This window comes from Camelus ferus, chromosome 4 (assembly GCF_009834535.1).
Source record: "Camelus ferus isolate YT-003-E chromosome 4, BCGSAC_Cfer_1.0, whole genome shotgun sequence".
NCBI classification, from domain to species: Eukaryota; Metazoa; Chordata; class Mammalia; order Artiodactyla; family Camelidae; genus Camelus; species Camelus ferus.
Window position 1 is genome coordinate 62,396,311 of NC_045699.1, and position 22,115 is coordinate 62,418,425.

The window sequence follows — 22,115 nt, forward strand, 5'->3', positions numbered from 1 at the left end:
TCCAGGCTCATCTTCCAAGATGGTGCCTCTGGTCGTGTCCAGCCCCAGCTTACTCTCTCTCAAAGACTCCCCTCTTTCCAGAGATCAGAATTTGGACTCAATACAGTTTCTGAGGACCAGCCCAACCTGGCCCTGCCAGTCTCTCCAGCCTCACATGCTGAGCACCGGCCACGCTGCTCAAAGGGGCCACATCTCCCTCACCTGGAGCGCGGTCGCTCTCCCAGCAAGCCCCGCCCCCGGGGCCTCACCCTTCCGAACTCAGAGAGGACTGTCTCCGCGCTGGGAGGCCCCTAGTGCCCTCTCTGCAGCCTGCCAGTGGGACAGGACCCCCGCTATTATCAGGATGGAGGTGGAGGGCTGAACTGGGAGGGATCTTGGAGAAAACTGCAGTGGGGAAGGAGTATTTCTCCAAAATTCCAGAAGCCCGGATTGAAATGTCTCCCAGTCAGCTGTCATACCTCCCTCCTGCTCACTCTAATGACGCTGGTGGCCTTCACGATGCCAATAAAATCTAAATTTCTGCATCCCAGACTAGGCTCTGTTTCTTTATTTTGCCCCCAGGAGCCCAAAGGGTCGCAGCTTCAAAAACGAGGGAAACACCAATAGCACGAACAACAGTCAGGACCTTTAACAAGTCGACAGAGGAGGGCAGGACCCGGACGTTTCCAGTTGGCCACAAAAGCAAGCTAAGAGTGTTTACAATCCATTTATTCCATGAACGTTTTTAAAATTCCAACTACATGCCAGACAGCTGGGGCTGGAGCAGGTGTACAGAAAATCAAGGCTCAGTCCTTGCCCTCAGAAGGCAATGCAGAGTAACAATAAGAGCCCAGGTGCCGGAGAACAAGAGATTCGAGTTCAAATACCAGCTCTGCCTCTTAAAGGCAAGTATGTAACTCTGACCCTCTGGCTCCTCATCCTAAACTGGGAACAATAACGCTTACTTTCTAGGGTCAGAAATAATGAATGGGAATGCCTCGGGCAGCTGCTGGCACACTCCAACACCCAGTTAATGCTGTCTCCTTACCTCTTTCAAGGAACTCTGAGTGCAGAAAGATAAATGCAGAAAATAATACAGGACCATGTGGTAAGTGCTGTAATGTAACTGTGTGCCAAGTCACAGGAAGTGTCTGACTCCGGGGCGTAGTGGAGAGATGGGGGTGTCGGGGAGACCAAGGGTTATTTCCATGTGAACTGACTCTGGAGGAGGGGCCTCAAGTCCCCAGAGGACGAAGGCAGAGCGTACAGCCTGCACACAGGCATGGTCTGGAGGACCATCGGAAGTCAGGTGAGACTGAAGCACGGGGCACATGATGGAAAGGAAAGACGGGTCAGGCTCAGGAGTCTGGAATTCATCCCGCAGGGACCCAGGAGCCAACAAAAGGAATGTGTTGTCTGCATCCAATCCCCCAGCAGAGAAATGCCAGGAGCAACCGAATGCAACCAAACGAGGGCTGCAGGACACACAGTGTGCAATCCCGGTTTCCAGTGACCACTGTCAGTTTCATAGGTGTTTATGCTTTATTTACAAGATGCAGGAAACTAACAGAACAGGAGGGAGCCTGGATGCTCAAACAGCTGGCAGACAAACCTAACCCATGACGTCTTCTCACCAGATGCTACACACTCACCTCTCTCTCAGTTCCTTCTGGGTGTTCATTTCCGCTTCAACTGATTTTCCTGGAAGTAGAAATAACATCAAGAGGGAAAACATTAAAGAAAGAAAGAAAAAAAGAGTGCTCCCTAATAATTTCTTGCTCACACATTTGCAAAGGCACTCTTCCATTTGTCTAAACACTCTTTATGACAGTCTCGGACATTTAAAGGAGGATTACCGTGAATATCGCTCAGACCACAGATCCCGCCTCTAGCACTGCTCTGGCACTGGTTCCAGGAGGGAGGTGACAGCACTAAATGCAAGAAGCAATCACAAAGGCACTCCCAGGTGCAGGCTGTCCCTCCTTCTCTAAAACGCTGATGCGACCGAATACAGGCTTGTTCCAGGAGATGGGCACCAGAATCAAGAAAAAGAAGCCCTCTCTCCTCCAGTACCCACCACAGACGTGCAACTGGCTTCCCTTCCGTTCTTTCTTCTGTGCATCTTGGCCTGGGGGGTACTGAATCGGGACTTAATTTTTCATTTTGTACTTGATTACAAGCCCTTCTCTTACCAGATTTGCTTTAGAGACGCCACGTTTAATGAGTACATGACTATCCCTCGGAGGCGGACATGCAGCTGCCGTCTGGGTCATCTCCAATTTTTCACTTTTGTAAAATAAACATCTTGGTGCATACATCTTTATCTGCACTTAAATTATTTCCTTCGGAAAGGCTCTCAGAAGTGGGATTACAAGGGAAAGTGGGCTGGGAGTGCGGCTGAAGAAACCAGTGTGTGCGGCAGGGGGAACAACCAAAGAAAACAGAATAAGGCTGAGAGTGTAGCTGGGAAAGCTGCTCCGCTCCCACTGCGTGTCATCAGGTGCTGTTTGAAGGGAGCACATGCGCCCAGATTTCAAAGAGACGAACAACCTTATTTTAAAAATACTTTAGAACTCTGGAAATTGCAGACTGGGATGAGCTCTTTGAAGAAACAAATGCGTGGCTAAAGGAAAAAAACAAACCTCCTATAGCTGTACTGGAAAAATGAGACTATAATTAAACTGCACCCACACACACCATTTTCAAAACTACTCCTAAAAGGAAAAGTTCTCAAACACCACAGCGTGGAGGAAAAGATCACGGGAGACACGCACATTTGCTTCGTGTCTTGTGATTGCCACCTACAGACTCCCAAGGCCGGCTGGGTGGCCGTCACGGCCCCCGCCCCACCCAGCAGGCCGGCCACTGGGCGCCGGGAGTCAGTCAGTGTGCCGAGCGCTGGACAGTCACTGGGACCGAGTTGGGCAGCCCTGAGCACCAGGTGCCAGGCCCCGAGGCCGGCCCCTTCACAGCCACTGTCTCCTTCAGGCCTCACAACAACGCTACCCTGCGGGCACAGCGTCGGGACCTCCATTTTAGGGCAAAGATGCGGAAGTCCGGGAGGCCTGACGCTTCCGTTCTCTCACTCTGCCCAGTTCACCCCTCACCTACTTTACTGTACGCTCAGTTAAGCGAGGGAGATGGAGATACTCTCACAGCTAGCCCACCCACAGATCTACGTCTCCATCCCCTCGGGTCCTCCGGACCCAAACTGGCGTGATATATTGGCTCCCGGAGAGGCAGGGAGAGGTTGACAGGCCTCCGCCTCAGGGGATGCTCTCCAGGGCTCCACCTCTTGGTCCTGCGTGTCCCTCCTCAAGGGGGAATCTGCATCTGATACACCTGATTGGTCAGATGCCAAGACCTTGACCGGAAGTCCCAGCTACAAGGACACCACGGACGGGCAGGGACAACTGTACCTCAAAAGAGCTCAGTCGGCATCTTCCTTCTCGCACCTGCACAGGTCTGCCTGCCAACATTCAGTCCATGATACGATTTGGGCCCTTTCGACCTGGAGGATGGGCTGCCTGCCCCGGCCGAGCCTTCCAAAGAGCTCAGGTTCCACATGCACCAGCCAGGCAAGCAACGATGCATTTACCAGGGTTCTCTGGACACACGTGTGCCCCAGGAACGTCACAGGGCCGGGGACACGTGGTCCAGGGCAGGCTTGCTTCAAGCATGCTGGGTCACCTAAGCATAAACTCATCTTAGAACCATCAAAAGACTCGATTCCTAGCAAATTCCATGACCACAGAAGGAATCCATGACCCTGATGCCACCGGCCACCTTGGGTTCCCCTTCTTCGAATCAGAGGTCCTCTGGGGCGCTTGTAATGACTCAGCAGTTGCATTCCACTCATTTCCTGTGCAGCAGGGAGTTCTTTAAAACCGGGCGACACACTGTTACTGTGGGTCAACAGGGAGCTCGGTGCAACTGATGCACGCAATCTCTTGGTGGAAACTGCCTTCACACAGGTGACGGGGACCGTCTGTCAGGCTACTCCAAAAGCTTAGGAAGCACGTCGAGGACACACTGCTCCCATCTCTCAGGCAAATCTCACCACCACACCTAAAAAGCCATGGAATATGGGGCAGAGCGGGGCTGGGAAAGGCCTTCATCTTTTCAAATAAGCCAGCATCTGTCATAGGCATCCAGCACAGATCCGAACAAGTCAGAGAGTCGTGACACAGGACACACTTGTAACTGGTGAACCCATCTTCAGTCTCCTCTGCACTGGCCCATCTGTACGCGGCCGCCACATAAGAAGCCTCTTTTGAAACAGTACTCCCTAGCTCAAAACCCATCAGTTGTACAAAATTAAGTTCACAGAGCAGAGCCTGGCATCTTCCCCATGACCCACGCGTTTCTTCCGCTCCGTCTCACTGGTAATTCGCAGTAAATATCTACCGTCCTCCTCCCAGGTGCCTGTGCCGACCCTGAGGACACAGAATGAATGAGGGACCCGCCCTCAATGAGGTCACAGCTGAGTGGGGAGATGGCGGGTCCAAAAGACAGTCACAGGACAGCGCTGTGACGAGCAGCAGCCGGGACACGGTGGGAGGACACACGGAGGAAACAAGCAGGATCCAGCCTGGACCATCAGGGAGTTCTCGCGATGTGACAGCTGACCTAGATCTCTGAGGCAGGAAAGGACTGCTTTAGAAAGGTTGGAGGGAGCCAAGGGGCTGTGTGGAGGGCAGATTCCAGGCAGACTTGAGAGAAAGTCTTCCCTTCGATCAGACAGCCTGCTTCACTAAGCCAGCCACGGCTTGCCCGCCCCATCACCACTCCTACAGGACCCTCCCCCCGACTACGGGTCCTTCCAACATGGAAGCCTGAGCCCCGATGTCCCTTCCTCCGGGCAACCTCCCCTTCAGAGTTCACAGGCGCCTCCCTCCAAGCTCAACTCTGCGTGCCAGACAGGGTCAGAGGACGTTCCATCCAAGAGCACCCAGGATACGGTCCACACCACACAAACTCTCAGTACTGTCCTCACAGCATCACTGGGCACCACACGGCTCACTCTGCCTGGGCTGGGGGGCCAGGACAAGGCCCCCACCTTCCAGGAGCTTCTGCTCTGAAGAAGTAAAATACGCCCACAAGAAATCTCTGTTGTCACCTCCCGAGCTCCCACTACTGGCCAGGAGGGACACCAGGCGCTTTAAATAACCTCATTTAATCCTCACCGACAATGCTGCTGGACAGGTACTACGACCTCACAGAGGAAATCTGACCCTTCACTGCAAAGCGGGGATCTGAACTCGTCTATCTGGCTCCAAAGGTTCTGTTCTGTCCACCCCAGCACGTGGCCTCCACCACAGGGCCAGATGTGACGCCACATGCAAGCCACAAACAGCCCGGAAATAAAGAAAACGAACGGGTTTGCTTTTTCTTGGAAGCTTCCTGGAGGATGGGCAGAATGTCTAGAAGTGGAGAGGGAGCCTTCTAGAACAGGGTCCCAGAAGTGGGGAAACCCGAGGCCAGGCCCACGGAAACCTTCAATCAGGACACCCAATCTGACAGGAGTGTACAGGGCACAGCATCATGGGGGTCAGGAAGTTAGGCTGTGGAATCAAGCTGCCTCGGCTCAAATCCAGACTCAGCCACTTCCTGTGTGACCTTGAACAAGTAAGTTAACCTCTCTGTTCCTCATTATTAAATGAAGATATTAAATGGTACCTCCTCATAGGCTGAGAACAATGCCTGACACAGTAAGCATTCAATGAAGACCAGCCTTCCTCATCATTTCTCCTTCATCATCGTCGTCATCACTATTCTTCAGAGGTTAGAAGGCAGGGAAAGGCGGACTGTGGAATCCCTGAAAAAAACCAGATGCTTCCCCTTCATCCCTGGAGGCAAAGGAGCTGCGAGGGAAGGGATCCCAGCAGCATCTCTATTCACGTGGCTAAACCCTGACACACGTGGTGAGCTCCCTGAGGACGGGGACTATCTCACAACCTTCTTCCTCAATATCTACTCAAAAATACCTGAAGCAGAACACTGCCCTCCTGATTGTATGCTACTGGTCTCGGGAGGTACCATGGACCAGGATATGGTGGAACGCCTGGGGCGCCAACATCAGTCCTTGCTCCACTTGGGGTCTCAACCCGCTTTGACAATCACAGAGTTACAGACCCTCACTCCAGAAAAATGCCCACACTCACAACACCTTGCAGGGTCCCAGACCCCTAGTGAAATCCCTTGCCTATGGAGCTAGGCAAGAATCCCGGCTCTAATGCTCACAAGCATAAAGACACCACACGCTCATCCTATTTCTTGGGTTCTATCAATTAAATGTCACTGAAGAGATCACAAGGATATGCACAAAGATTCCAATTTGGTGTTCTTTATAATAGCTCCAAACTGGAAACAACTTAAATGTCCATCTAATGGAAAATGACTAAATAACTTATAGCACATTCACACAAAAGAATGCTCTGCGGCCACTGAAACCTGCAATGTAGATGAACATTTATTACCTATAATTGAACAAAGGGAGAGGTTGCATATTACCCTACTTCCACCAAGAATACACATACATACAAAAAGGGGCTGGAAAGTATAAACTCCAGGGTGTTCACGTTTTGCTGTATAAATGATGCAATGACAGGAGTATTCGCTTATCTTGTTATTCCACAATAAACGTGTGCTGCTTTGTATTCATAAAAAAAAAAGCTGTATTTAAATTTTTAAAGAACTCACGCTATGCAACTACCTCAAATACAAAACTACGTTATAATAAGCTCATTTCATAATGCAAGAGCCAGGCTGTAATTCAAGAGACGGCATCCCAGAAAGACCCACCTCTGCTATATTTTATTCTCTAAGGAAAAAAGAGCTTCTCTAGTGAGGTTCTTCAGACTTATGCCCTTTTGTAGAAGAAAATTAAGTTCTGTGTTTGTGTTGTCTGCTAAGCCCAAAACGCTTCTGCTTCTAGAACCCAAAGGAAACAAGAAGTGAGATCTCTTTGGGCTTGTTGAGGTAAACAACTAAAAAATAAATAAGGCTGGGGGGTTGTGTAGTAGATGAAGAAGGGAGGGCACCTGGTGCCAGAAGCAGCCCCTTTCAGCCTCCCACCTGGAGGCTGAGAGCCTCTCGGAAGAAAAGAGATGAATGGGAGATGCCTCAGGCCGGGAAGACACAGCTCTACCCCAAGGGCTCACTTATTCCTCCAATAGTAAAATGAAAACGAGCTTCTTTGGGAAACCTTAGCCAGAAGAAAGTGGATTTCATAAAGCTGGAAAAAGTCCAGCGCTCCTGTGTCCCGGCCTTCAGAGGTTCTGGAAACCGGTGCTAGGAAAATCAGTCTGCACCGCACCTAAGCTGCTGGGCCCTTTTAAAAAAAGAGCTTCCCTGGGCCCAGCGGGCCAAACTACCCCACGCTTTATCCTGGCATCACACTGAATGCACGTGGACCCTCGTGAACCACCTGTGTGTAGGTCTGAAGACACAAAAACTGAGGTCAAGTCCTGGTTCCAAGTCATTGTGACTTTGAGCAACTGACCTTGCTCTGTGAAGGTCAAGTTCCTCATGTGAAATAAGTTGCCCTGAGGATGAAGCCCCCGGCTCACAACATACGGATAACGAGTCAGCGCTCAGAACTTCAGGGCGATGCGCGGAGTACTGTGCCAAGGCCTCACGCCCGTGATTTAACTTGACCCTTACGGCTCACAGAGGAAAGCCTTTGATTTTGAGCAGAGAAAGGTTATGACCTGGCACATTCTGTAAAGATCACGCTGGCCACAGTGGAAACAGACCGCTGTGGGACAGGGTGGAAGCGCGGAGGCCGAGGAGGAAAGGCCTGTGACCATCTGAGATGTGAAGGCTGGAGCTGTGGCAGCAGCAAGGTGCCTCAAACTGCTCAGATTTGGGATGTCATGAGCCGAAGGGAGGGCTTCAAAGGGGCAGCCAGTGGGGTGGGCGGGAGAACGGACTCTGAGTGATGTCCTCTTAGAAGCCGAGGCAGGAAGGGATTTCCCCAAGAGGGAGGGACCAACCACATCCCCCGTCAAAGGGTTAGGAAAGATGACTAACAATGTGTGTGTAAGTGTATCTATCTATCTATCTATCTATCTATCTATCTATCTATCTATCGAGAGAGGGACAAGGACAAAGCAAATGTGGCAAAACGGATGAAGGTGGATGAAGGGTGCAAGGGAACTCTGTTGTCATCTCAAAATATTGCAAATTATATTTTTAATTGTAATGCAATCACATCTTTTAAGTATGTAGCACATAAGGGCAAATGTTTACCAAAGGTTTTCTTTCATCCTTCCTCTGATCACCTCTGACCCTTGAATACATTTTTTAACCAAAGTCTGGGATTTTTGTTTGCATGTTTTGTTCACTGTTGCCAACATTTAAAACCCATGAACCAACATTTTCACCCCCAAAACCCTGGTTTCCCTCTTCTCTTGAAAATTGAGAGGACCCAGCGACCACGTAGTGGTGCTGAGGGGCCGCACCTCCTGGCTGGCTTCACCTGTGTGTCTCATCCACCTGGTCCCTGGGGCATCTCCACTGGACCCCAGGTTTGGGACAATGCAGACCACCGACCACGTGGACGCAGTCACCGGAAGGAAGCAGCTGCCCGTGTGGCTCTGCCATCCCCTCGTCAGAGCAGAGGGGCGGAAGGTAGGCAAAGCCAAGGAGTCGGTTCCTCCCGGGCCCCTCCAGGGAGTCCTGGATCAATTCCTGACATGTCTTAGGACTTGCAGCCCCTCGTCCGCTTACCCTTGAGAAACAGCTTCTCCAACTGCTCGAGCAGCTCGGCACACTGATTCAGCTGCTCCTGGAAACCCTCGGCCACGCAGTGATCCACGTCGCTGGCCTGCAGCAGCTCCTCGAACGCCCGAATCATGGTGTTCATGTGTTGACGGTAAACGACACAGATGCCGTGGCTGTCCTTAATCTGCTGTCGCTGAAGGGAGAGCTCCCTGGCCTGGGCCTGAACTAACGAATCGTATCTGATAAAAGGGGGGAGAGAAAATTCTTGGACCATTTTAGAATTGAATTTTTGTGACCTTAACACTAATTGGAAAAATGACAGTGCACAACTCTTGAAGGGCCCGCAGCTGTACAAGTACATCTACTTTTAGAAAAATTGGAACTGTACAAGGTCACCCCTGCTTCGATTTCAAAACAGCCAACAAATGCTGGCACAAAGGTTCTTCTGCAATATTTTTAACCTTAGGAAGCCCCCAATTAAAGTACAGATTGGCGAGGACTCAGGAGAACAATTAGTTTCCGTACATTCTTCAAAAACACTATTCCGAACTGTAGCAGCGAGTGCTTAGAGGGTCAGGGGATCCACCACAAATCCCCATGAAGAACAAAAAAGAGACTCAAAGGCAGGAAACCAGAAGCAGGACTCTCTCCTCTCAGCCGAAAGGTCAGAGAATCATCATAATCCTAAGTATCATTTACCGAGCGTCTAGGAGCCACCAGCCACCGAATTAGGTGTTTTTTATAAGTTATCTTTTCCTCTCCGTCTCCCAGCAAAGGTATGAACATCCCTGTTTATGGAAGAGAAAACTGACTCTTGGAGATGGCAAAGTTGGTTCAGTGATGAAGTTTGCTGACTCAAACACAGCTCTGCCTTCAAAACCCAACTCTATTTATACCATGCCACCTCCTGACACCACACCCATCTTTTCCTTTGTGAGCCCACAGTATTAGTAGGGACTGAGAAAAACCCAAGTTCAGGCAAGCATGGCTCTGTTTTCCTTACCACCTGTGGCCGCGGGAGGCCGGCAGAGTGGCTTGGCAGAGACCCTGACCCTGCAGTTCACCCTTTAGTACACAACCCCTGGGACAAACATGTCCCCTGAAATGATGACAGTGTGTGGGGCTGGTGACCACCTTCGACCCCAAGTAACACAGAGAGATCCTGTGACAGTAGCCCTGCAGGCGGGCCCGGTTCACGGATGGGAAGGGGCCGGAGCATCAGTATCAGTGCGGGATAACGTGGGCCGGACCAGCCGGCTCTGCCAGTCCTCCCGGGCCACCTTCTCAGTCACGGCAGCCGCTCTGAGGCTCCATTTCCTCATCTACAAACGCAAGTTCAAGAACACCTCCTTCTCGGGTGACTGTGAGGATTAAGTAAGAAAAGTGCCTAACCGCGGGTCTGACACAACTGCCTTCCCGTAAATACACGCTGCCTTCAATCACACTGTCTGCAGGGTCTTAAAAAAACGCACTTTGGCTCCTGACAGTTGAGAACAGTGTGCCTGTCTCAAATCAGTGACGAACGAAGGTCAAGTTTACAAATGATCCCACGTCTGTCACATCTCACGAGGCCAAACTGTATGCACCTATGCCCATAAAACATGTCTTCGTGACCTAAGAATTCTTCTCTTTCAACACACACTTATTTCTCTAAGATGACCTTACAGGGTAAAGATATGGGAAATATTTATTTCCTCCCACCCTGACTAGGACATCAGTTTCAGCTCCCCTGCAGCACAGTAAAAGCCAATAACAGGGTCAGGAGTAAACACTGCCATTTGGCAGCCATATTATAACTCACCAAGTGACTGGTATAAAACCTTTACCCTGAGTCCCCAACTTGAGAAGGGCAAAACCTACTTGGCCAATTTCAGAAGACCCAAGACTGGTATGTGTGCAGCCACTGTTCATGGTGGCCTCACCTGTCACCTCTCTGCAGGGCCCGCTGCCTTAACCACGCCATCAAGCCTCGGCCAGTACACACCTGACCCCATGGTGAAGCTGCATTCCCTTTTAGCTCATGGGCGCCGACCTACTGGCAACTCGGGGGAACTGCAGGCTTAAGCAGTGGGAGAAGGCAGAGCTGGGATGTACCTTGAGGGTGAGAGATCTCTGAACTTATTCTGCAGGTTATGGATTTCACTGAAGAGTTCCATGTTCAGATTCTGCTCCCTCTGCAGCTCACACTCCTGGTCCACTAGCCGCTGTCTGAGACTCTCCAGGGTCTTGCTGTCCATCACCTCTGGGGCCAGCGGATGGAGGATTTTCATGTGTTTCACATAGCGTACTTGGTGCAAACTTGAAAAGGTCCTTTCTTCTTCGTCACTGGTACCCCTGTCCTTGTTCAAGCCATCCTGGGCCCCTTCTGTCCCACACAAAACTGTGATAACAGCCTCGCTGAACTGGGAGTGCTTTTGAAGCTGCAATATGAAATTCCGGTAGCCCTCAAGCTCAGTTTCCAAGTCACAGATCTTCCGTCTTAAGTTTTCTTTATCATTTGAGGCATCCATGTTCTCCAAGGGATCGGTCCCAATCACACTGACGTTAGTGGAAAACTGACTCTTAGAACTCAAGCATGTAGCTACTGACGTGGGGCCTGGAAAATCTTCAGAAAGATTCTCTTCGCACATTGGTAAGATGGCAAGGTCGTCAGGCTGGTAAATTTCGGAGTCTGAAAATCAAAATACATTTTTGTCAGTATCTCTGTGGCTGAAATCCACCCCCTCTGTCCTTCCTCACAGCCACCGCCAAGCAGAGATCACTGCAAAAGCCTCCTAACCAGCCCCTCTTACCTCTCAAGCTGTCCTCCTCCTCAGAGCAACTGTTCAACCATGATAACCACCAACCCCCACCTGAAACTCATCAGTATCCCCACTATCTTGAGGACTAAATCCAAACTCCCTCCCACAGCATCTGAGACCCTCCATAATCTAGTTCCAGGCAAGCTTTTCAGAACATCCCTTGGCACCACCCACACAGATTCCCCAGTAAATCAACCATCCCTGAACACACCAGGCTGTTCATGCTTCTGCTTCTGCATGCACTGTTCCCCCTGCCTGGAATATGCCTGGCCCCCGACTTGACTTCTCCTCAGTGAACTCCTATTCATCCTTCAACACCCAGATCTAATTTTCCTTCCTCTGTGAGCTCACATTCAAGCTACACAAAACAGTCACCCTCTCTGGGCTTCCCCAGCACCTTGTACATAACCCCTGGGACAAACATGCCAGGCGCTGGGAGCTGGCACAGTATTGACATTTGGCGCATTCGTTTATTTACACAGCATTTTGTTATTGGAATCCCTCTCTCCTTTGCTGGACTGCACGTTCCTTCCCAGCAGGGACCGGCCTTTCATCTTCACATCTCAGCGCCCAGTACAGCACCTAGCCCAGATCAGCCATGAAGGAAGGGCTGACCAATACTGGGGAGTGAATGAAGTAACATTAAAGACCAGTGATTCTAAAATCCACAGCAGACAAGAGTCATCTCATTTCCATGAGTTTCTAGGAGATGCCACGATGCTCCCTGTAGTGGGCTGTTTTGCTGACTCACAACCCCGCCAGGAAACATTTCCTTACCGCTAGTTTAAACCCCCAGGTATGCAGCCAAACTCCTCTGGGAGGTGGATTGGCGTGGCAGAAAGAGCATATAGCTTTGAAGCCAAAGAGAAGAGGCCTCACACTCAGTTTTGCTACCTGCTGGCTGGGCAGACGTAGGCAAGTAACTCACTGTCCCAGAGCCTCAGTTTCCCTAAAGAGACGTCTGTTGTGCTTGTTGTGAGGCAACAAGTCCAGGCCTGAGTCGAGAGCGTCTGTCCTTCACCACATACCAGCCTGCCTGCTGTCCAGGGAAAGCCCAGCTCAATACAAGGAGCTGTGGGAATACTTAAGAGGCAGCAGAACATAGCAGAAAACCCATCTTTGAAATCCAATGGTTTTAAACTCTGTTTCTGCTCCCTACTAGCTGTGTGACCTAAGGCAAGTGGCTTAGCCTCTCTGAGCCTTGGTAACTTCATCTGCAAAATGGATAGAATATCATTTACTGTGAAGTCTTCTGTTTTTGCTTTTAGGATCAAATGGGACCATATCTGCAAGAAGGCTAAGAGTGTCTGGCACACAGTAGTGAAGGAAACCAACTCATACGAATGTGTATCCTTTGCTTCCCTGAAATCTTTAAAGATGGAAGAGGATTCCTTTCTCGGGAGGCAGGTGAGCAAAGGCTTGTGGACTCGGGGAGATGCTGGAAAGGCAGCAGCGCAGGTTGGATGAGATGACCGAGGAGCCCCCTCCGAAGGAAAAGCAAGCGCAAATCCTTGTCAGGCTGGACATCCCAGCTTCCGGGTTCTGCAGGTGCTCCTCGTGGCTTGAAGCCCATTCTCGTCTCTCCACTCACAATGCAAATACCATAAAATAAACCTTTTTATTCTAGACAGTCGATGATCTCAAGAAAGGATTCCTAACAGAGCATTTTTACTGTACAAACTTTGTGCAAATCCCTCATCTCTGAGGTCCTTCAGGGTGGAGACCATGTCATTCATCTGTTTCTCCAGGGTCTGGCATGGGGCTGGGGGCCCTCAGAGAAGGTCCTCAGTGAGCACTGCGGGCTGAATGAGGGTCAGAGGGATGGGGGAGGAATCTCAACACGGCTTTTTCCCAGTGACTCACCTTCCACAACAATGAAATATCTTTGCTACGACAACTTCATGATGGAGTTCCACGGCAAGAAGCAGTGTCCACTCATGGGAATAAAGATCAGTTCTGATGACTTTCGTTAGGAAATCATGAGGCAATGACACAGGCAAGACCCATACAACTGTCCTGCTGCAGTATGGCCTGTGGCCAGCTTGGATGTTTGCACACACGTCCTCACTATGGCTGGGCAGGTGTGCGTCCTCATATCCACACTGAGCCCTTGCCCTCCACTTCCAGCTCTGCTCCTCACGACACATTCAGACACTTGGCACTCATAATTCTGACTTCAGACATGCCCTTAATCTACAGCGACCTGTGACTTGGCAGAGGTAAGGACCCGATTTCTAGGCTCTGAGGCCAGCAGGTAGCAAGTCTCACAGCTCAGCACCCGCACAGCCACACAGCTTTGCATTCTCTGCTCCACAGCCCTTGATAAAGGTCCAAAAGAGAGCTTTTTTTTTTTTCATTTAAAAAACTGCAGAGCGGATGTGGGACATGGAGGATTATAAACCGTAGCGTATGCTGCAAGTCTGCAGGTTTAGCAAGGGGTCGGGACACATAACTAACTATGTGCTGGGACCTGGCCTAGGCACCCAGCCCCTCATCTGTGCCGTCCATTTAATCTTCACAACAACCCTGTCAGGCGTCACTAGTGTCCCCATTTTACAGAAGAGGAAACTGAGAGGCTAAGAGCTAAGCACTTGCCCACGGTTCAGAGCAGAGCCCCCAGTCAAAGCCTGGCAGCCCGCCTCCACCATGAATCCTGCCTCCTGACGTATCCCTCCTGCAAATGGGTCTCCCGTGTCAGGGGGGCACGAGCAAGGGGAGACATTCCTGCACCCTCAGTGTGAAGGATAATACGTCTGTGGAAGCCCCTTCACTCGTTTCTCAAGGAGCTGCTGAAGCAGCAGCAGCAAAGCCATCACACGTGGTACCCAGCCTTGCCGGGGGCAGTCACCGCGCAAGTCACTGCAAGACCGGAAGACGGCGGAATAATGGGATGTCTCAGCGACCAGGGACTCAGGAGGGCCTTCCCTGGAAAGGGACATTTAAGCAGAGAGCAAAGGATGAGGCATCAGCTAGGCAACAACAAAAGGGAGGAAATTCAGGCAGAGGCAACAGCATGTGCAAAGTTCTAGAAGCACATTAAGAACAAAGGAAAGAAATTCACTAACGATGGGGATTTGAGAGGAAAAGGGAAACTGCCAATCGGTCAAGAAGCCTTTAGTAACCAACTAACTAGAAGCAAGAGATCAAAAGATGTCCCCAGGACCATCTACTTACATCACAGGAAACAACGCAGCTCTGGGGCTTCTGAGTGCTTTACCACCTGGGAGGGGGCCTCCTCCTCAAAGCCCGGGACCCAGGGCGGAAGCCTGTGACCGTGTCCTCAGTGCGCTGACCGCTGGCCCTGGGGAAGCCTATGCCACTGGGACAGGGCCCATAACTCAGTATTTCCCCAGAGACTGGCGTTCTCAATGGTCGCCCCAGGACAAATTTAGGGTCCTAAAGACAATGATTTCTGACAGAGTGAATTAGGGCCACATTAATGGTAATTCTTTCTTTTTTTTTTAATGAAGGGGGAAAATAAATCTAAGGTAAAAGGAAAAAAATGCAAGCATTCGTTCATGCTTGAACAGAATCATGAATATTGTTGTATTATCCTCTGCGCTTACCTGAATGCTTGTGACACTTCATAATTCTAAGAAGGAACCCAGCTTGCCTGGGGCCTTGCTCACATCTCTGCTCCTTTCCCACTGATCCACCTGACCCCCAGGCTCGCTCCTCCCCACCCACCCCCCTCCCTGGGCAGCTGACACCTAACAACAGCCAGCACCAAGCAGAACTGATGACCAGCTGACGGCGAGACCCCCGGGGGCAGGCACTGCGCTGGCGGAAAAGTGTCAGACAAATGGACTGTAAGCTCAGACAGAAACCCTAATGTCCTTGCCTCGTCCACCTAATTATCAGCTGGGTGACCCTGGATCAATTCATTTTAAAAACCTCAGCCTTCCCGGTGTTAAATGGGAACAACCATGATGCCCTCAGGTGGCTGTCACAGGACTTAGTAATAATTTTTATATAAAACAGCCCAGTGGCACCCGGCACACAGTAGCTCTTCGGTACACAGAGCGGGGTGAGTTCTGACCTGTGTCGCAGCTGGCGTGCTGATCGCTGTCCTTTTCCTGGTCTCTCCAGACACAGGGTGTGGCTTCCATTCCTTCCTGCTCCCTGGGGCCGTCCTGGTAGGCTGCTCCCACGAGAGGCTGGGCTGCAGGCAGCCACACAGAGAAAGACAAATAAATAAAACCACGGACTTGAAACTTAGCCAAGCAACTAAGAAGAACACAAAGATACAACAGGGAAAATAAAAACACTGGGGAGGCAAAATGCAATTTATAAGATAAAATTAATCTATCGAGCTGCCATAACAGGACATAAAAAGCGTAAATATACTGCAGCTTGTCTGAAATGGTTGAAGTCTAGGCTCTCCAAAAACTACGAGGGAGAAAATGAGTTCCGTAGACTCGTGCCCACTGTTCCCAAGAAGGGAGGCCCGCGGGGCCTTCCAGACCGCTGCAGAAGCAGCACCTCGTTGAGGCACCCCAGGTCTCAGCAAGAAATCAGATCAGTGTTAAGTGCAAATGGCAAGCCCTGGGCAAGGTGCCAGGGCCTCCGTGTGGCTGCGTCCCCTCTGCCACCGCATCTCTCGGCTCTGAAGCAACCCCGTGCCCACCGCACTGATGGGCTTAGTTATCTGCCCCGTCCCGCTAGACAGGGAGCCTGAGAAGGCAGAGGCAGCACCTCCATCCTTGCTCTCTCCCCTACGCCCTGTGCGTGAGGCCAGGAGCACAGCAGGTGCTGGGGGTACTCACCGACGGCGTGAAGAGCGGGGTGGATGAAGGATGCTGGGAAAGGAAGGGGGATGGGGAGGGCAGCCCTACCAAAGGCCGACTTATCTGAAAACCGCAACTGATAGACCCCAGAGAGAACCTAAAACCAAATGGAAAATACCCCCGGCTGCAGATCCGCATACAATCCACATGCAGGGTATCCTATCCCAGGGCGTAGGAAACAGTCAAGTAAGGGGAAACGTAAAGGCTTTGAAATCAGGCAGGCTGGTTCCAGTCAAGGTCGGGACGTCAGCAACAGCATGGCCACAGCCAAGTCGCTCTCTGAAAGTGCTGCCTCAGCGTTAAAACGGGAATAACCGTGCGCCTGCCTCAAAGGACTGTTACGGGGATTCAATTAGATCACGTATTTAAAGTGGACAGTGGGGTTCAACACGTAGCGGGCGCTCACCTTATTTTATTTTACTGCCACCAGCAGTCCAAGGCTCCCAGTCACCTCCCATCTCTGAACCACCCTGAAAACCCCCGACTTGGGTGCAACCTCCCACCTCGGTCTCAAGCCCGCCCTTGCAAATGCGGCTTCTCCGGCAGCCTCCCCAGGAGGGGATGTTTCCTCCCTGCAACCCCCACTCCCTGTCTTACTGCCTCACTAGCAGTGCTCGACACAGCCGATCTGTTCGTCACTCAGCTTCTGGAAGCCATGCTCTCCCGGCTCCCTTCCTCCCTCACTGGCTGCGTCTTCTCAGTCCAGCCTCCACTTACTAGAGAGCCCACGTGTCGGTTCCTGACCTGCTCCCTATGTCTCCAAGCCTCGAAGCTTCAATACCAGCAACGTCTTGACATCTCCAAAGTTCCCAGCTCTAGCCCAGGCCTCTCCCCTTGACTCCAGGCTCATCCATCTCCAAAAGCCTAGCTGACGTCCCCACAGCGACGGGCAGCAGGAATCTCAAAGGAGTCCCAAACCAGACACCTCATGTCCCCCTACGCCTGGCTCTCGTCAGTCTTTCCATCTCAGGTATGACATCCTTCCAGTCGTTCTTAGCCTTTAAAGCAGAGGTCAGCCTAATAATGAATATTTGAGACTCTTCGAGCCACAGGGTCACTATCACAGCTCCTCAACTCTCCCATCACAGCGCAAAAGCCAGCACAGACAATATGCAAATGAACGTGTGTAGCCGTGCCCCCGTGAAAGTTCACAAAACCCACAGCGAGCTTGGTCCACAGGACACAGTCTGCCAATCCTGGCTTTAATGCCTAACTCAGACTCCGCTGCTCAAAACCCTCCAGCCTTTTCCAACCTTACCTAGAGGAGAAGCCCTAGACTGGTCTGGGAGGGCCTAGTGGGCCCGCCACCTCCCTGACCCCTTACCCTCTCCTTCCTCCCTCCACTCCAGCCACATAATTGGCCTCCTTTCTATCCACCCAACTTCTCAAGTTCACAGGCCTTTGTCCTTGTTCCTTCTGCCAGGCACGCACCTCCCAAAATAACTAGTCCACTCACTTCCTCCCAGGTTCCCCTCGAATGTGGCCTCACCAGGGAGGCGCTAAGAGTCCACGTGCTGTAGCAAACCCTGCTCTGTACCACGTTTCCCAGGCCCTTCACCTGCTTCATCCTCCTGCACAGCACTGATCGTGCCCATCATCTTACTGCCTCCCTCCCCCGGCAGGAATGTGAGCGGGACACAGACCTCACCTCTTTTGTTCACTCTCTCCTCAGCGCCTGGCCCACAGGATGACAGACACACACTTTCTGAATAAATACATAAAAGATCACTGCTGTTCTTGTTATTGTGGGTTGCTGTCATCTGCTTACAGCAGGAGTTGAAAAGGAAGAGTCAACATAAGCTCTTCTGTGGATTCGGGAACCCTCTGGAGATGGCGCTCAGTGCTACACACGTGCTTACCTGCGTGGTTCTGGGAGAGGGTGCCCAGCTTTCTTCCGACTCTCAAAGGGGTAGAACCTCTAAGCACCACTGTCTCGGACTAGGGGACACCATGGAGGCGCTCCCCCCAAGCTCAGGGGTCTAACCCAAGGGCTCTCTATCTGGGAGCTCCCAGGAGAGCAGAGACAGCTGATTCAGAGTGAACAGGGTGGCAGGTCACTTCCAGAGGAAGCCAGTGGTCAGTAGGGTTTGGAATTAGCCCTGAGGAACCCAAACAAGTGTGGTCTGGACAGCCAGAGAACCCACAGAGAGGACTGGGGCTTCCACAGCCAGGACCTGAGAAAAGTCCAGACTTCAGTCACACCACGCACGACTGGGGGCCCCAGACAGCCCCAAGCGAAGGGCCCAGTGACCTCACAAGGCCTGGGAGCAGGACAAGCCCCCGCTAGCCCTCCAGAAGTCAACGAAAACAACACATGCATGTTCCCTCTGTGCTCCCTCCATTGTGCGTTTGTCAAGAGTCAAGATTAGTCACTGCAATTCTCGGAATTTATACTCAAGCGTATTGTAATTCGGAACAATGAAGGTGACATTTCCACCCGTCCTAGTGGGTGGGTCACCCAGCTCGCAGAGAACACCTTTTCCTCGGGGCTTACCTTTCAGGGGCTCTTCGTCTGGCGCTGGCCTCCCCTCCATCATTGCTTCAGCCAGAATTAACTTTTGGTGAAGTTGCTTATTGCGAATTTTGGACTCCTTCAGCTCCCCCTGCAGCTCCAGGATCTGGCCCTGTAGCTGGGCCACCACCCCCTGGGAGGCGGGGAGCCGGCACACACTTCCTAGCGACTGGGATGGTTTTATCAGGATGGGCAGGCGCGACTTCTTAGCATTCTGAAAACACACACACGTGAACAATGAACACCCTTCCTCAGGTCTCGGAGTCAACGTTCTCGCGCCAACCTTGTAAAACAGGATTTACAGAGGTTGTGCAGATGATGGCATCTCTGTTTATCCCTCAGCCCACAGAGCTCGTGTCTTGGCAGGTCCTTCCTCCGACTGACAAGGGCCAGGATTTTCCTCCCAGACACCCTCCTGGCCCTGGCCCGCTGACTCTGCCCCCAGATGTTCCCATATAGCAGATCTCTTCCCAACACAATCTTCTGGGAAACACCTTCTTGTTCCTTATCTATTTCCTCACTTCCCACCCTTTCCTCAATATAAGCCAACCTGCCTTCCACCCCACTAGGCCACCAGAACCATCCTTTACTACATTTTTCGGGGGCTCCTGGGTCACTAGTCCAATGGCTATTTCTCAGGATGAGAGCTCCTGACCTGCCTGGGGCACACGTCTCCATCTCTGATGGCCTGCAGGTCCTGTCAAGTGAAAGCTCAGTGTTTTGACGGCATCACCCCGGGTCCTCATCCCCACAGCTACACGACTGGGACGGTCTCTGTCCTGGTGAATCACACCCCTGTCCAACAGCCCGGGCACCATCTTTAAATGGCCCTCTGGGTGCACCACCCACTTCCATCCCACACCAGGCCCCCCCTAATTCCAACGCCCAAGCTGTCTGTGAATTCTTCTGACTCCTCTCATCCTCCACTGCCACTGCCCAGCTCCTGATGCTGGGAGCTCTCACCGAGGCCACCGCGACAGCCTCCCGACACTCACTCTCGCCCTTTCTAACCCACTTGCCATATTGCACCAAGCAGGCAAGTCTACCTTCCCCGTGCTTAAAACTATTTTAATTGTTCCCCAGTCCTCGTACAACAAGGGTCAAAGTCTTTACCTCAGCTCACACGTTGTGCCTGAGAGACTCCCCTCTCCTGCCTCCCCCTACTCTCCAGCCACAGACCTCCTATCATTCCTCAAAATGCTGCATTCCTTCCACCTCAGGACCCTGGCACATGCTGTCTCCTCTGCCTAGAACACTCTTTCCTGCTCACCCTCACCTTTCCCACTAATCCCAATACCTTCATTGAGACTCAGATCGAATGGGCCTTCTCAGAAGAATGGGCCTCGATTTCCCTGTTATATATTCACTGCCCGCTAGGGTTCTCCAGGGAAAACATTCTTACCATGAGAATGAAATGCCTATGGAATTACTTGTTCTTTGTCTACCTTCTGCACCAGCCTGTAAGCTCTAGGGTTCATGCATTTTGCGTTTCTTATTCATACTCTAACCACAGCTTCCAGCACAAGAGCTAGTATACAATAGGTGCTCAACAACTATTTGTGGAATTAACATACAAACAACCTAAGAGGTCAAATGGGGATGCCTTTTACGTGGAGGAATTTTAAGCATGTTTAAAAGCTGAGAAGAAGGACTTGAATAGAAAATACATTTTAAAAAAAACTACAACTCAATAATAAAAACACAGATAACCCATTTAAATGATGAACAAAGGATCTGATAGACATTTCTCAAAAACAAATACACATATGGCCAACAAGCACATGATAAGATGCTCAAATAGTTGGTCATCAAAGAAATGCAAATCAAATCACAGTGAAATACCCCCACTTCCTATTCATTAGGATGGTTATAATCAAAAAGGTAATAACAACTGTTGGCGAGGATGTGGAGGAACTGGAACCCTCATATGTTGCTGTGAAAACTTCTGTAAACTAGTTGCAGCCACTTTAGAAAAGAGGCTGGCAGTTCCCCAAAATGTTAAACAGACTTACCATATGATCTAACAATTCCACTCCGAGATATATACCCCGGGGAAAGAAAAACATACGTACACACAAAAACGCGTACATGAATGTTCACGGCAGCATTATTCTTAACATCCAAAAAGCAGAAACTGCCCTAAACGTCCACCAACTAATGAATGGATAAATAAAATGTGGTATATCCATACAATGGACAATGAAACAAAATGAAGTACCGATCCATGCTACAGCGTGAATCAACCTTGAAAACATTATGCTAAGTGGAAGAAGCCAGTCACCAAAGAGCACCTTCTACATGATTCCACGTACTTGAAATCCAGAACAGGCAAATCTATAAAGACAGAAAAAAGCCTGGTGGGGGCCTACAGCTAGGGGTGGGGGAAACAGGAAGTGACTGCTAACATGTTGGGCTTCTTTTTGGAATAAGAATATGTTCTAAAATCGATTGTGGTTGGGAATGGTTGGGACCCTGAGAATGAGGAAATCAGCGAAGTTTCTCAAGAAGGAAGAGGAAGGAGCCCTTCTTGCCATTCTAGGGTGGAAAATGCTTTTACACACGCTCTCCCATGATCCCCAAGTCAACTCTGCACTCCCAGAGCTCACAGGACCCTAGAAGTTATGCCTATTTTTCTGGATGGAGAGCTGAGATATCAAACAACCAGAATGGTATGATACAGTAAGAAGGTTAAAGAGCCGGATCTCAAATTACCTCTTCAGACTCTACTGCCCAGTTAAGAAAAGTGAGACATGTTCTGCCCTGAAATCCCAGGCAAGAGGAAAACAGGTTCAAGGACAAGAACGGTCTGAGGGGGTGACACGGACCACATGGGAGGAGGCAGATGCCTCATCAGAGAGGATAGAAAATAACAGTCGTTTGCTTGGTCCTCAGGCTCCACCAATCTTTATTCTTGGATCCAAATCTGTGTGTCATATGGCAGCAGGAAAGTGATCTGCAAGTGCACAAATGCCAGCGCCAATTTCAGGCTGGAGGACTGCCGTCAGTCAGCCCAACGCCGCTCCTAAAATAACAGCCCACAAGATGCTACCTTATGGACGCCGAACAGAGCCCCATCTACTGCCGTATTGAAGATGTCATAGTGGAACTTCCCACAGCGGAAGGGGGACAGGGGCACGCATACATACAGGACAAGGCACGAGGCACGCACTGCCTCACTGAGCCAGCCCTGGGTTCCAGGTCACCCCGATCCCATTCGAGGCACTGAGGAAGTCACATGACTGACCCAAGGGTCCCCATGCAATCACAGGTGTATCTGTAAAGCCCCCCATCTCACCTCTATCCCGTCTC

General features: G+C 50.9%; 1 protein-coding gene across 7 annotated transcripts in view; it reads right to left on the minus strand.

The window, feature by feature from the left end:
* CDK5RAP2 (CDK5 regulatory subunit associated protein 2) overlaps nt 1-22,115 on the minus strand; it is a 167,414-nt gene that overhangs the window by 31,552 nt on the left and 113,747 nt on the right. For all 7 annotated transcript variants that reach the window (XM_032478313.1, XM_032478314.1, XM_032478309.1 and 4 more), the window contains exons 22-26: nt 18,789-19,020; nt 15,547-15,669; nt 10,801-11,377; nt 8,713-8,945; nt 1,632-1,680 (exon numbers count right to left, since the gene is read on the minus strand). In XM_032478313.1, the coding sequence (XP_032334204.1) occupies nt 1,632-1,680; nt 8,713-8,945; nt 10,801-11,377; nt 15,547-15,669; nt 18,789-19,020 (1,214 nt within the window). The remainder of the gene's footprint in view (nt 1-1,631; nt 1,681-8,712; nt 8,946-10,800; nt 11,378-15,546; nt 15,670-18,788; nt 19,021-22,115) is intronic.